Here is a 16,693-nt window from a genome sequence, read left to right on the forward strand (position 1 = left end):
TGCAGGACAGCAGGGGGAGGGGAATCTTAATTCAGTTATTAATTGCTGCTCTTACTCCTGTAAACAGAATGAGTAATAGCAATGGCTGAGTATCCCAATCACTATTCATTCTACATGGACCAGAGAAGTGGCATGTAGTCATGATATCCACTCTTTATATGCGGGTCTAATAAAGGTGATCATCTCTAAAGATTTTGTTGTGTCCAATCCAATTCTATTACAGCAGTTTTCGGATGTCATGGTTCTAGTAGACAGTACTATTAGTGCCTAAATAATTGTCATATATATAATAAAGCTTGAGCAAACTCTACACACTTTTTACAATATCTGTAGATTTGCAGTAACTTTTGCAGAATAATACAAATTTATTTTTTCGCTCAATAACCTCAGCATCTGCAGAAACTTTTTGTTGTCTGCTCAATTATTGCAATATGTATTAGACTTACAGTTTTGTCATGAATAACCTGGCATAAATGTTAGGAAAAGGCCATACATGGTAGAATTTTTCAGACTCGGATATCACAGTGGATCCAAAAAGTTAGAGGGTCTTTATAAAGAGTACTCATGGATTCTGGATTGTCCAAGAAATTCATTGGATGTAGCAGCACGGGCATGACTTTTATGTTTCAATGGGGTATTTATTGATGAAAGCATAAAAAAATATATCAATTCAATACAGAATAAGTCAGGTATTATACTTGAATATACTTCATATGAAATAAAAGTACATGTTGACATTTCTATTGCAGTACACAATTTTAGCGTAGTCAGTGCAATATCTGTAGCTAATAGTGTAAAGACAGAGTACAAGCACAGAAGGTGAACTAGTGATATACAATTCATCATGCCACCATCAATCACAAAGTAATACAGTAACGTATGTCTGAGGAGTGAGAGGAGGACAGCCAAGGTTCCCAGAATACGGGCATGACTTTTAATAGTATGATGTGTGTAACATATCATAAATGTTTCACTTGAGACTTTAAAGAGGACCTGTCACCACCCCTGACACGTCTTGCATCCCCGTTACAAAATCTATTGTGGAGCATGTATTCTTATGACTATTTTGTGCCATTCTTTTACTTTCCTGTTATGAATGAATTACAAGCAGTTTGCAGTGAAGGTCCAATCAGTGCTGCAACTGTCACATTGTGCAGGTACATATGTCAAACTAGTAACACCCATCTGGGCCTTTGTTGCTAGTAATTAATACATAACTTCTAACAGCAAAATAGACACAAAATAAAGTCGTAAGAATACATGCTCCAGAATAGTTTTACAAGTGGAGGAGGGGGGGGGGGGTGCAAGTAATTGTTAAAACAAACTAGTCAGGAGAGGTTAAGTGCACAGTGATTGTTAGCAAAACTGCCACCGCAGAAACCGCCTGCAATGGGATAGTTTTAGCAGCAGCCTCGCTGTCGGGATCACATGCAGGCGGCATTGCAAAGGTTGCAAGCTGCAGGTAAATTGGCATGCTGTAGAAACTCGTAACAGTTATAAGTGGGGTACCCCAAGATTTATTGCTGGATCCGCTATTACTTAAGTTATTTATTAATAATACAGGATGGGATTAATAGCATGTTTCTATGTTTGCAGATGACACTAAGCTATGTAGTACAGAATATAGGATGGGATTAATAGCATGTTTCTATGTTTGCAGATGACACTAAGCTATGTAGTACAGTGCAGTCTATGGAAGATATCCATAAACTATACGCAGACTTGGACTCTTTGAGTGTTTCGGCATCCACTTGGCAAATGAGGTTCAATGTCAATGAGTGTAAAGTTACACATCAAGGTAGTAATAATTAGTGATGAGCAGCATAGGCAATATTCGTTTACACGATATTTCAAAAATTTTTTGACTAATATTCGCTATAAATTAGCAAATTCTAGAATTCATGATCTCCAGTTATTATTTTCTTGATTGCGCAAATCGGCAATGTAATATGTGCGTATTGCTGTGCACAATACAGGCGTGGCTCACTTTTGCTACATTTTTTAGCACAGTAATCCTTATCACAGCACAGAAAAACAGACAGCAAATTACATATTTTTTTCAAAGACGAAAGACAAAGACACTAATAACTATTACAGCACAGTAATTCCTATCACACTACCTAACACCCTGCACTGCAACCTATCAGCTACACTATATAATTATCTAACCTACACTACCTATCTCCCACTACTATCTGCATTATATATAAATATGAGCTAACTATCTAATGTCATTGAATAAGGATCCAGATGACTCAGCAAAGCACAGTGCACAACAATGTCACTGCTTTCTCTCTCAGAACTGCAAAAAACAGCAGAAAATGGCTGCTAGGAAGTTTCCTATATAGTAAGGGGTAGGCAACTTTCCTATTGGTTGCTAGGGATGTTGCTAAGCTCAGACAAAGATATTGCAGCCTTCTCATTGGCCCACAAGCAAGAAGCAGTGAGGGTACTGATGAAAAAATATATAGAATATTTCCGAAGATATAGCACTATATTCTAGATCTTCGTGAATTCTTGAAGTGCCGATATTCGAGGTAAAAATTCACGATTAGAATATTCGTGAACACTAGTAATATACAATGCAACATGCAACATATGTCCTGGGGGGTAATACTGGGAGAGTCACTTATAGAGAAGGATTTGGGTGTCCTTGTAGATCATTAACATTGTATGCTGTTATTTAATCAATCAGTTGCGTTTAAGACTAGCAGAATATTGTCATGTGTTAAGAGGGGCATAGACCCATAGCATAGGGATGTAATATTACCATTATTAAGCTTTGGTGCAGCTTCATCTGGAATATGCAGTACAGTTTTGGGCACCAGTAAGAATGCCCTGGAGCTGGGAAAAGTGCAAAGAAGAGCTACTAAACTGATAAGGGGCATGGAGGGTGTTAAGTCTGTACTAGACTGGCAGATTATCTTCCAGATCATCGTTAACAAGCGTTTGTATGAATGCTCATTAGACTTGATATGGCAGTGTAATACTGCCACCGATTACCTCATGCTCGTTCATCGAGCAATTGGAATCTTTCAACAGGTTTGAAATTCCGTTGCCGGTGGCAGATCGTGCTGTCTAATCACAGTCTGTTACCGGCAAACAACTAGTCAGTATGGGGGCGAGCGATTGTATAACGATCGCTCCTCCGCATACTCTGGAGGAGATCGCTGCATGTAATATCTGTGTTCCCCTCCTCTAAGGGGCTAGCGATTGTCACGAGGGAAGTGTTCCTTCCCGGCAATCGCCTGCAGGACAGCCTTTAGTTATGAGGGAAGATTAAAAGAATAACATTTATTTAGTCTTGAGAAGAGACGTCTAAGGGGGGAAATGATTAAATGTGGTAAACTGTTCCAGGGCACTTATGCCCTGGAGAATAAAAAGTTGAGTCTCAAGACGTGACAAGGCTTCTTCATCATAAGAGCTATGAATCCTTGGAATAGCCTACCTCAGGACCTCAGCAGGAACAGTGGCCAGTGAAAAAAAAAGGCTTAGATGAATTCTTAAAATTAACATTAATGCTTATGAAAATGGGTAGAATTATGGCTTCTCACTCCCCTTCCTTTAATTCACATCCCATCCCCTGGGTGAACTTCGTCCTTTTTCAACCGTACTATGTAACTGTATGCAAATCAGTTAACACTGCAGGATTTCTCCGCAGCATGTGGATGAGATTTCTAAAATTCCATCCACTTTACTTGTACTGCAAATGCTGCAGATTTTTTGCACAACATTTTGCAGCAGAGAATCCGCAGCAATTGTCATGTATGAACTTAGAGGACCTGTCACCAAAAATGCAATTAAATCTGACAGCACCATGTTATTCAGCAGGAGGAGCTGAGCAGATATATATATATATATATATATATATACAGTACAGACCAAAAGTTTGGACACACCTTCTCATTCAAAGAGTTTTCTTTATTTTCATGAATATGAAAATTGTAGATTCACACTGAAGGCATCAAAACTATGAATTAACACGTGGAATTATATACATAACAAAAAAGTGTGAAACAACTGAAAATATGTCGGATTCTAGGTTCTTCAAAGTAGCCACCTTTGATTACTGCGTTGCACACTCTTGGCATTCTCTTAATGAGCTTCAAGAGGTAGTCACCTGAAATGGTCTTCCAACAGTCTTGAAGGAGTTCCCAGAGATGCTAAGCACTTGTTGGCCCTTTTGCCTTCACTCTGCGGTCCAGCTCACCCCAAACCATCTCCATTGGGTTCAGGTCCGGTGACTGTGGAGGCCAGGTCATCTGGCGCAGCACCCCATCACTCTCCTTCATGGTCAAATAGCCCTTACACAGCCTGGAGGTGTGTTTGGGGTCATTGTCCTGTTGAAAAATAAATGATGGTCCAACTGAACGCAAACCGGATGGAATAGCATGCCGCTGCAAGATGCTGTGGTAGCCATGCTGGTTCCGTATGCCTTCAATTTTGAATAAATCCCCAACAATGTCACCAGCAAAGCACCCCCACACCATCACACCTCCTCCTCCATGCTTCACGGTGGGAACCAGGCATGTAGAGTCCATCCGTTCATCTTTTCTGCGTCGCACAAAGACACTGTGGTTGGAACCAAAGATCTCAAATTTGGACTCATCAGACCAAAGCACAGATTTCCACTGGTCTAATGTCCATTCCTTGTGTTCTTTAGCCCAAACAAGTCTCTTCTGCTTGTTGCCTGTCCTTAGCAGTGGTTTCCTAGCAGATATTCTACCATGAAGGCCTGATTCACACAGTCTTCTCTTAACAGTTGTTCTAGAGATGTGTCTGCTGCTAGAACTCTGTGTGGCATTGACCTGGTCTCTAATCTGAGCTGCTGTTAACCTGCGATTTCTGAGGCTGGTGACTCGGATGAACTTATCCTCCACAGCAGAGGTGACTCTTGGTCTTCCTTTCCTGGGTCGGTCCGCATGTGAACCAGTTTCTTTGTAGCGCTTGATGGTTTTTGTGACTGCACTTGGGGACACTTTCAAAGTTTTCCCAATTTTTCGGACTGACTGACCTTCATTTCTTAAAGTAATGATGGCCACTCGTTTTCTTTACTTAGCTGCTTTTTTCCTGCCATAATACAAATTCTAACAGTCTATTCAGTAGGACTATCAGCTGTGTATCCACCTGACTTCTCCACAACGCAACTGATGGTCCCAACCCCATTTATAAGGCAAGAAATCCCACTTATTAAACCTGACAGGGCACACCTGTGAAGTGAAAACCATTTCAGGTGACTACCTCTTGAAGCTCATCAAGAGAATGCCAAGAGTGTGCAAAGCAGTAATCAAAGCAAAAGGTGGCTACTTTGAAGAACCTAGAATATGACATATTTTCAGTTGTTTCACATTTTTTTGTTATGTATATAATACCACATGTGTTAATTCATAGTTTTGATGCCTTCAGTGTGAATCTACAATTTTCATAGTCATGAAAATAAAGAAAACTCTTTAAATGAGAAGGTGTGTCCAAACTTTTGGTCTGTGCTGTATATATATTTTGTAGGAAAAGAATCAGCAAAACCTGTAATTTATATGTTTAGATCTTTTTTTACTGCATGTGAATACCTGTCGGTACAAGAGGGAGGGGTTATCAGTGATTGATAGCATTGTGTGTGTATATGATGTGCATACAAAGGTAGCTGTCAGTCACTCATTACCCCTCCCTCCTGTACTGTTAGGTATTCACAGGGCTGCAGATATAATTTTAAAATAAAAAGTTTTACTGAATCTTAGCTATATATCAATCTGCTCAGCTATATATCAATCTGCAGAACTCTCCCTAATCTATAACATGGTGCTGTCTGATAGCGTAGCATGTTTTGGTGTCAGGTCCTAAATACTATTTGGTTTTGGTCCGGCATTGTGCTCCTTTAAGTTTAGTCATATGGTAATATGTTCTCTTTATGTACCCATAAACTCAAGGATCGTTTATAAAAATAGAGAACTTTTATCCTGTGTCTGTAATAAAAATAGATGGTAGAAGATACAGTTGCAAGAAAAAGTATGTGAACCCTTTGGAATGATAAGGATTTCTGCACAAATTGGTCATAAAATGTGATCTGATCTTCATCAAAGTCACAACAACAGACAACCACAGTCTGCTTATACTAATAACACACAAAGAATTAAATGTTACCATGTTTTTATTGAACACATCATGTAAACGCCTCACAGTGCAGGTGAAAAAAGTATGTGAACCCTTGGATTTAATAACTGCTTGAACCTCCTTTGGCAGCAATAACTTCAACCAAACGTTTCCTGTAGTTGCAGATCAGTCGTACACAACGGTCAGGAGTAATTCTTGACCATTCCTCTTAACAGAACTGTTTCAGTTCAGCAATATTCTTGAGATGTCTGCTGTGAATCGCTTTCTTGAGGTCATGCCACAGAATGTCAATCGGGTTGAGGTCAGGACTCTGACTGGGTCACTCCAGAAGGCGTATTTTCTTTTGTTTAAGCCATTCTGTTGTTGATTTACTTCTATGCTTTGGGTCGTTGTCCTGTTGCAATACCCATCTTCTGTTGAGCTTCAGCTGGTGGACAGATGGCCTTAAGTTCTCTTGCAAAATGTCTTGTAAACTTGGGAATTCATTTTTCCTTTGATGATAGCAATCCGTCCAGGCCCTGACGCACCAAATCAGCCCCAAACCATGATGCCCCCACCACCATACTTCACAGTTGGGATGAGGATTTGATGTTGGTGTGCTGTGCCTCTTTTTCTCCACGCATAGTATTGTGTGTTTCTTCCAGACAACTCAACTTTGGTTTCATCTGTCCACAGAATATTTTGCTGTGGAACATCCAGGTGCTCTTGTGCAAACTGTAAACGTGCAGCAATGTTTTTTTTTGACAGCAGTGGCTTCCTCTGTGGTATCCTCCCATGAAATCCATTCTTGTTTAGTGTTTTACGTATCGTAGATTCGCTAACAGGGATGTTAGCATATGCCAGAGACTTTTGGAAGTCTTTAGCTGACACTCTAGGATTCTTCTTCACCTCATTGAGCAATCTGCGCTGTGCTCTTGCAGTCATCATTACAGGATGGCCACTCCTAGGGAGAGTAGCAGCAGTGCTGAATTTTCTCCATTTATAGACAATTTGTCTTACAGTGGACTGATGAACAGCAAGGCTTTTGGGGATACTTTTATAACCCTTTCCAGCTTTATGCAAGTCAACAATTCTCAATCGTAGGTCTTCTGAGAGCTCGTTTGTGCGAGGCATCATTACCATCAGGCAATGCTTCTTGTGAAAAGCAAACCCAGAACTGGTGTGTGTTTTTTATAGGGCAGAACAGCTGTAACCAACACCTCCAGTCTCATCTCATTGATTGGACTCTAGTTGGCTGACACCTCACTCCAATTAGCTCTTGTAGATCTCATTAGTCTAGGGGTTCACATACTTTTTATACCTGCACTGTGAATGTTTACATGGTGTGTTCAATAAAAACATGGTAACATTAAATTATTTGTGTGTTATTAGTTTAAGCAGACTGTGATTGTCTATTGTTGTGACTTACATGAAGATCAGATCACATTTTATGACCAATTTGTGCAGAAATCCATATCATTCCAAAGGGTTCACATACTTTTTCTTGCAACTGTAAATGTGATGTCTTTGAAGCTGATCATTTTGTGCATGTTATTCTTTTAGTAATTATCATTTTTATGCACTTCGTAGTAAATTCTACTAATGCCTTTTCATATTACTATTATGAACTATAGACATATATATTACTTATACGTTATCAATTTTGGCATTCATTTTTGGCTAACCAGTCTATCCATAAAATTTTGGCACTGATTTTATACAAACCGGATTCCAAAAAAGTTGGGACACTATACAAATCGTGAATAAAAACTGAATGAAATGATGCGGAGGTGCCAACTTCTAATATTTTATTCAGAATAGAACATAAATCACGGAACAAAAGTTTTAACTGAGAAAATGTACCATTTTAAGGGAAAAATATGTTGAATCAGAATTTCATGGTGTCAACAAATCCCCAAAAAGTTGGGACAAGGCCATTTTCACCACTGTGTGGCATCTCCCCTTCTTCTTACAACACTCAACAGACGTCTGGGGACCGAGCAGACCAGTTTCTCAAGTTTAAAAATAGGAATGCTCTCCCATTCTTGTCTAATACAGGCCTCTAACTGTTCAATCGTCTTGGGCCTTCTTTGTTGCACCTTCCTCTTTATGATGCGCCAAATGTTCTCTATAGGTGAAAGATCTGGACTGCAGACTGGCCATTTCAGTACCCGGATCCTTCTCCTACGCAGCCATGATGTTGTGGTTGATGCAGAATGTGGTCTGGCATTATCTTGTTGAAAAATGCAGGGTCTTCCCTGAAAGAGATGACGTAGCATTCCTGTTTGTGGTGCAGTGTCGTTTAAGGGCCTGGAGATCACGGGCATCCAGTATGGTTTTATGGCCTTGACCCTTACGCACAGAGATTGTTCCAGATTCTCTGAATCTTCGGATGATGTTATGCACAGTTGATGATGATAGATGCAAAGTCTTTGCAATTTTTCGCTGGGTAACACCTTTCTGATATTGCTCCACTATCTTTCTGCGCAACATTGTGGGAATTGGTGATCCTCTACCCATCTTGGCTTCTGAGAGACACTGCCACTCTGAGAAGCTCTTTTTATACCCAATCGTGTTGCCAATTGACCTAATTAGTGTTAATTGGTCTTCCAGCTCTTCGTTATGCTCAAATTTACTTTTTCCAGCCACTTATTGCTACTTGTCCCAACTTTTTTGGTATTTGTTGACACCGTGAAAATTTGAATCAACGTATTTTTCCTTTAAAATGATACATTTACTCGGATTAAACGTTTGATCTGTCATCTACGTTCTATTACAAATAAAATATTGACATTTGCCATCTCCACATCATTGCATTCAGTTTTTATTCACAATTTGTTTAGTGTCCCAACTTTTGGGGAATCCGGTTTGTGTATATATATATATATATATATATATATATATGTAAATATATATAAACAATATTAAATATAGAAAAACATAAATACATAATCAATCAAGCAAACTGAACTTGGCATCCTTGGTGAGTGCCTAGACCCCACGAATCATAGCTTTTCTGTCTATAATTGGAATTACTGCAGTTTCTCCAAGACACACATTATGTTTGTGAGTCTGATGTTTTATATACAGGTAAAACTCGAAAAATTTGAATATTGTGCAAAGTTCATTAATTTCAGTAATGCAACGTAAAAGGTGAAACTAACATATGAGAGACTCGTTACATGCAAAGCGAGATATTTCAAGCCTTTATTTGCTATAATTTGGATGAGTATGGCTTACAGCTTATGAAACCCCAAAGTCACAATTTTGAGGTCCCCTTTGCTCAGGGGGTATGGATTAATTAGCTGACTAAAGTGTGACACTTTGAGCCTAGAATATTGAACCTTTTCACAAGATTCTAATTTTAAGCTGCATTAATGCAATTCCTTTTAAGTTGCATTACTGAAATAAATGGAGTTTTCAACGATATTCTAATTTTTCGAGTTTCACCTGTATTCTTAAAAAGGAAGAGGGTTGGGAGTTTAAACAAATAAGGCAATTAAGTAATTCCTGGACATATTAAGATAGGAAACATCTGCCCCAAAGTCCCCCTCCATTTGGTCAACACGTTATAGTAATAGTGATGTTTAGAGCGGAGCCTTGTCTGTATTTTCTTCCAGATTAACATGTTTGTATCGTAACAGATGCTGCTCCCTAAAGCCTGGCTCCTGCTATTCAGCCTGGGCGTTTCGTGTCCTGTATTTGCACGCCTAGAGAAAGAGAATATTGAAAATGTCACTTTAAGTGGAAACCAAACGAGAGACAAGACTGCACGGGTCAGAAGAACTGAATTCAAGCAGAATGTGTCTTATTTGGAAGAGGCTGAGGAAGAACAAGAATATTATCTTCAGCAGCTGTTTCATCTGTATGGCGAGAATGATACCTTATCTTATGAAGGACTCACTTTACTGCTGAAAAACCTGGGGCTTGGTGAAGTGCAGGTGAATGGTTAAATGATGGTTTAGGCCAGATTCACACAGGGTGTATATGATGTTAATTTGCTGTGATGCGTTCAAGGATAGGGGTAACAATTTGTGTCTTACTGCAGACATGGATGAGAGGGGAGGGTTCTGCTGCAGTTACCTTACAGCCACACATAAGACAGTAAGGAGGAGGGGGTGCTTGATCTACTGGAAAACAGAATATTTATTTATATATTTCTCAGGCCTCCTGTACACAAACGTTCTTTTTTGTTGTTGTTCTGTATACGGACTGTATATGGAACCATTCATTTTAATGGATCCGCAAAAAAACGTATGCCGTTCAAACATAGAACTTGTCCTATTATTGCCTGCAAATAACGATCCGTGGCTCCATTCAAGTCAATGGGTCCGCAAAAAAATAACAGAATAAATATGGAATGCGTCCGTATGTCTTCCGTATCCGTTCTGTTTTTGTGGAACTATCTATTGAAAATGTTATGCCCAGCCCAATTTTTTATTGGGATCACAATCACAAATCACGGATCGCAAACTAAAACCAAATGAAAAAACGGAACAGAAGCGGAAACACTACTGAAACAAAAAGTGGAAAAACGGATCTCAAAATACTGAAAAAGCCATACGGTCGTGTGCAGGAGGCCTAAGGCTACTTTCACACTTGCGTTCAGAGCGGACCCGTCTGGGGTCTGCCCAGACGGATCCGCTCATATAATGCAGACGATGGGATCCGTTCAGAATGGATCCGTCTGCATTATATTGTAGAAAAAATTCTAAGTGTGAAAGTAGCTTCAGACGGATTTGTCCAGACTTTACATTGAAAGTCAATGGGGGACGGATCCGTTTGAAAATTGAGCCATATAGTGTCAAATTCAAACGGATCCGTCCCCATTGACTTACATTGTAACTCTGGACGGATCCGTTTGCCTCCGCACGGCCAGGCGGACATCCGAACGCTGCAAGCAGCGTTCAGGTGTCCGCCTGCTGAGCGGAGCGGAGGACAAACGCTGCCAGACTGATGCATTCTGAGCGGATCCGCATCCACTCAGAATGCATTAGGGCTGGACGGATGCGTTCGGGGTAGCTTGTGAGAGCCTTTAAACGGAACTCACAAGCGGAGCCCCGAACGCTAATGTGAAAGTAGCCTTAAGTGCAACATATGACACAGGAATTGCTGAAATATATTTTCATTTGTGTGTGATTTGTCTGTGTTTAGTGTTCTTTGAAAGTACCACACCAGTAAGATGTTACATGTGAATGTATTAGAATTTTTGGATACCCAATTAAATACTAAACTTGGCAAATGGCAAGTTTTTGGGGGCTTATAGACAAAGCCAAGAGTGTACCCTAAGTAGAATAATATAAAATAAGCTTTCTGCATCTCATATGATCTTGATCCTTTGGCTTAGAGGGGTTGTCCCATCTGAATATTTTGTGGCATATCAATTGATATAATATTGAAAAAAAAAATTTTTTTTTTCACAATGCTTATCACTCCACATCACCTTTCGGCCCTCATCTATCACCGGCAGCGCTGTCAGACCAGGTACAGTGTTCCCCGCCCACTTTGCCCTGAACGCTGCTGGATTGGGGTTTTGCCAAGGGGAGATCATTTAAACTGATCAGAGCGGTGCACGTGTCACAGCCAAACCAGAGCCGGACGCGCAATGTCACAACACCATGTGAGACCGCTCTGCTGTATCTTATCTGATCGTTTTTACTGTTATTCCCCCTGGCGGTCACACACCATCAGTTGTGACCGCACCAGGCTTTTAGGCTGGGTTCACACCGGATTTCTTTGGGGTTGTGTCTTAACATATAGGGCAAGCACCCTTCTTTTTTTTCCAGTATTTTACAAATATCTTGAATAAAGGTGTTATTATTTTGTTTTAGTAACCTTTCCAGGCAGTGAATTGCATATCAATTGATATGCCACAAATGTGACATAGACGTGGGTCCCACCTCTGAGGCCGGCTCCTAATACCCCCCCCCCCTCCCATCCCAAGTGAAAAAGAGTGCACTGTCCATATGCTGGGTCCTCTACATTTTTGGGACTTCTAAAAATAGTCAAGCGAGTGTGCTTAGATATCTTGGGAAGTCCCAAAGCAGTGAATGGAAAGCAAGCTGTGCAAGTGCAGCCACCTCTCCATTCCCCACTACGGAACTGCTGAAAATGGCTGAGCGCTTGGCTATGTTTGGAGTTCCCATAATGGTGAATGGAGGGTGGCTACACATCTGCGGCTGCTCTCTTCACTTTGGGGGGCCCATTTCTGGAGATACAGTACAGACCAAAAGTTTGGACACACCTTCTCATTCAAAGAGTTTTCTTTATTTTCATGGCTATGAAAATTGTAGATTCACACTGAAGGCATCAAAACTATGAATCAACCCATGTGGAATTATATACATAACAAAAAAGTGTGAAACAACTGAAAATATGTCATATTCTAGGTTCTTCAAAGTAGCCACCTTTTACTGCTTTGCACACTCTTGGCATTCTCTTGATGAGCTTCAAGAGGTAGTCACCTGAAATGGTCTTCCAACAGTCTTGAAGGAGTTTCCAGAGATGCTTAGCACTTGTTGGCCCTTTTGCCTTCACTCTGCGGTCCAGCTCACCCCAAACCATCTCCATTGGGTTCAGGTCCGGTGACTGTGGAGGGCAGGTCATCTGGTGCAGCACCCCATCACCCTCCTTCATGGTCAAATAGCCCTTACACAGCCTGGAGGTGTGTTTGGGGTCATTGTCCTGTTGAAAAATAAATGATGGTCCAACTAAACGCAAACCGGATGGAATAGCATGCCGCTGCAAGATGCTGTGGTAGCCATGCTGGTTCAGTATGCCTTTAATTTTGAATAAATCCCCAACAGTGTCACCAGCAAAGCACCCCCACACCATCACACCTCCTCCTCCATGCTTCACTGTGGGAACCAGGCATGTAGAGTCCATCCGTTCACCTTTTATGCGTCGCACAAAGACACGGTGGTTGGAACCAAAGATCTCAAATTTGGACTCATCAGACCAAAGCACAGATTTCCACTGGTCTAATGTCCATTCCTTGTGTTCTTTAGCCCAAACAAGTCTCTTCTGCTTGTTGCCTGTCCTTAGCAGTGGTTTCCTAGCAGATATTCTACCATGAAGGCCTGATTCACACAGTCTCCTCTTAACAGTTGTTCTAGAGATGTGTCTGCTGCTGGAACTCTGTGTGGCATTGACCTGGTCTCTAATCTGAGCTGCTGTTAACCTGCGATTTCTGAGGCTGGTGACTCAGATGAACTTCCGCATGTGAGCCAGTTTCTTTGTAGCGCTTGATGATTTTTGTGACTGCACTTGGGGACACTTTCAAAGTTTTCCCAATTTTTCGGACTGACTGACCTTAATTTCTTAAAGTAATGATGGCCACTCGTTTTTCTTTACTTAGCTCCTTTTTTCTTGCCATAATACAAATTCTAACAGTCTATTCAGTAGGACTATCAGCTGTGTATCCACCTGACTTCTCCACAACGCAACTAATAGTCCCAACCCCATTTATAAGGCAAGAAATCCCACTTATTAAACCTGATAGGGCACACCTATGAAGTAAAAACCATTTCAGGTGACTACCTCTTGAAGCTCGTCAAGAGAATGCCAAGAGTGTGCAAAGCAGTAATCAAAGCAAAAGGTGGCTACTTTGAAGAACCTAGAATATTACATATTTTCAGTTGTTTCACGCTTTTTTGTTATGTATATAATTCCACATGTGTTCATTCATAGTTTTGATGCCTTCAGTGTGAATCTACAATTTTCATAGTCATGAAAATAAAGAAAACTCTTTGAATGAGAAGGTGTGTCCAAACTTTTGGTCTGTACTGTAGGTGACTGCAACTTTTAGGGCATATCCTATTGATATGCCATAAATGTTGAGATTGGACAACCCCTTTCACTACTTCTCATTGCAACTGACAAGTCATGCCCTAATAGACTGACACTTTTTTGCAATAACTTGACCATGTTTCTCCTCTCACAGCATTGCAGCTCCTCTATTTATCAGTCTAGCATGTAATGGTATATACTTGTGCAACAATTGTCAATCATTTTTTTGTCCTTGTGTATGTTTTAAGTGTATTTTTTGAGTTTTTATTAGATTGAAGTAACGCTTAAAGGGGTTGTCTGACAGTTTTGAAATTTCTCATGGGAGCAGATGGAAGAAAGAAAGCAAAAGCTTAACTCGCCTGCTAAACTTCTTTCCTTCCATCACTGCGGGTTTGGTTCTTGGGGCATCTAGTTCCCATCAGACCAGAAGTGAACATTAAAGCACTGGACTCAGCAGTCATGTGCCACTCATGCACATGTGATCTCTGAGGCCAATGATGGGCTGAGCGTCCATGTGAATGTTAGTCATAAAATGGCAAAATACGCATTTGAGCAGTAATAAGTCAGAATAACTGGACTTGTATTTTATCTTGAAGACATTTCGTTAGTCAGCAGACTGGCTTTCTCAGTTAAAATGGCTTCTATGAAAATGTGGCTGTATTAAATGCCGGTGACTCGTGCTTCAGTCATGAAGGTAATGGAATGCATTTGCATGCTTGAAGCTATTAAGTATGGTTAAACTGTCTCAGGAGAGGTGTTAGAGTCCCATTGTAAGTAGCAGACAAAGTCAATCGGATGACTAGAGAAACACCTTCAACAGTCCAGTTGCTCTGACTTATTACTACTGATATACCGTGACCTGGATGAATGAAAACGTTCAGATATATAGCAAAAGAAGCAATACTTAGGATTTTTCTCCCCTGATACTCCCAGGACAGTGACACCACATTCATCGGTCACACGGCCTAGCTGGCACAGATCAGTGCTAGACAATGGGGCTGAGCTGCAATACCAGGCACAGCTGCTATCCGATGGACGGCACTGTGCTTGTTAAGCTATGAGCACTGCGGCCTCCTCAAACAACTGAAGGGTGAGGGTTCCAGGTGTTGGACTCCCGCCGATCTGATATTGATGACCTGTCCTGAGAATAGGCAGTCAAAATCGAAGGCCACAGCAGTATGTCCAACCAAATCTTCTTTATTGTACAAAACTCCAAAGCACAGTGTACAAAGGTAGCAACGTTTCGGCTCAGTGTAGCCTTTGTCAAGCAAACGTTGCTACCTTTGTACACTGTGCTTTGGAGTTTTGTACAATAAAGAAGATTTGGTTGGACATGCTGCTGTGGCCTTAGATTTTTACTGCCTATTTTTGGACCGCCTTGGATCTGGGGTCCCTTGCCCAGCTGCTGCATTACACCACCACAGCTCTGCACAAGCCGAATGTAGTGCTGCTCCTGACTCCCTTTTTTTCTACTATCCTGAGAATAGGTCAGTATCAGAATCTCAGAAAAATGCCTTTTTTTTCTTTCTTTTATAAGTACAGTGGATATAAAAAGTCTACAGACCCCTGTTAAAATGTCAGGTTTCTGTGATGTAAAAAAATGATACAAAGATAAATCATTTCAGAACTTTTTCCACCTATAATGTGACCTATAAACTGTACAACTCAATTGAAAAACAAACTGAAATATTTTAGGTAGAGGAAAGAAAAAATATAAAAATAATATGGTTGCATAAGTGTGCACACCCTTAAACTAATTTTTTTGTTGAATCACCTTTTGATTTTATTACAGCACTCAGTCTTTTTGGGTATGAGTCTATCAGAATGGCACATTTTGACTTGGCAAGATTTGCCCACTCTTCTTTGCAAAAACACTCCAAATCTGTCAGATTGCAAGGGCATCTCCTGTGCACAGCCCTCTTCAGATCACCCCACAGATTTTCAATCAGATTCAGGTCTGGGCTCTGGTTGGGCCATTCCATTCTTATTCTGGTGAAGCCATTCCTTTGTAGATATGGATGTATGCTTTGGGTCGTTGTCATGCTCAAAGATGAAGTCTGAAGGTTTTGTGCCAATATTGACTGGTATTTGGAACTGTTCATATTTCCCTCTAGCTTAAGTAAGGCCCCAGTTCCAGCTGAAGAAAAACAGCCCCAAAGCATGATGCTGCCACCATGCTTCACTGTGGGTATGGTGTTCTTTTGGTGATGTGCAGTGTTGTTTTTGCGCCAAACATATCTTTTGGAATTATGGCCAAAAAGTTCATCAGACCATAGCACCTTTTCCCACATGCTTTTGGGAGACTTCAGATGTGTTTTTGCAAAATGTAGCCTGGCTTGGATGTTTTTCTTCGTAAGAAAAGGCTTTTGTCTTGCCACTCTACCCCATAGCCCAGACATATGAAGAATGTGGGAGATTGTTGTCACATGTACCACACAGCCAGTACTTGCCAGATATTCCTGCAGCTCCTTTAATGTTGCTGTAGGCCTCTTGGTAGCCTCGCAGACCAGTTTTCTTCTCATCTTTTCATCAATTTTGGAGGTACGTCCAGTTCTTGGTAATGTCACTGTTGTGCCATATTTTCTCCACTTCACGATGACCGTTTTCACTGTGTTCCATGGTATATCTGATGCCTTGGAAATTCTTTTGTACCCTTCTCCTGACTGATACCTTTTAACAATGAGATCCCTCTGATGCTTTGGAAGCTCTCTGTGGACCATGGCTTTTGCTGTGGGATGCAACTAAGAACATTTCAGGAAAGACCAACTAGAGCAGCTGAACTTTATTTGGGGTTAATCAGAAGCACTTTAAATGATGG

At 40.7% G+C, this 16,693-nt stretch overlaps 1 protein-coding gene across 1 annotated transcript in view; it reads left to right on the forward strand.

Annotated features, from left to right (window-relative positions):
* SLC39A5 (solute carrier family 39 member 5) overlaps window positions 1–16,693 on the forward strand; it is an 80,131-nt gene that overhangs the window by 14,309 nt on the left and 49,129 nt on the right. Inside the window, exon 2 of the mRNA XM_044287979.1 lies at window positions 9,732–10,028. Coding sequence (XP_044143914.1) covers window positions 9,732–10,028 — 297 coding nt within the window. The remainder of the gene's footprint in view (window positions 1–9,731; window positions 10,029–16,693) is intronic.

The sequence above is a fragment of the Bufo gargarizans genome, chromosome 3, assembly GCF_014858855.1.
Source record: "Bufo gargarizans isolate SCDJY-AF-19 chromosome 3, ASM1485885v1, whole genome shotgun sequence".
In the NCBI taxonomy this organism is placed as follows: Eukaryota; Metazoa; Chordata; class Amphibia; order Anura; family Bufonidae; genus Bufo; species Bufo gargarizans.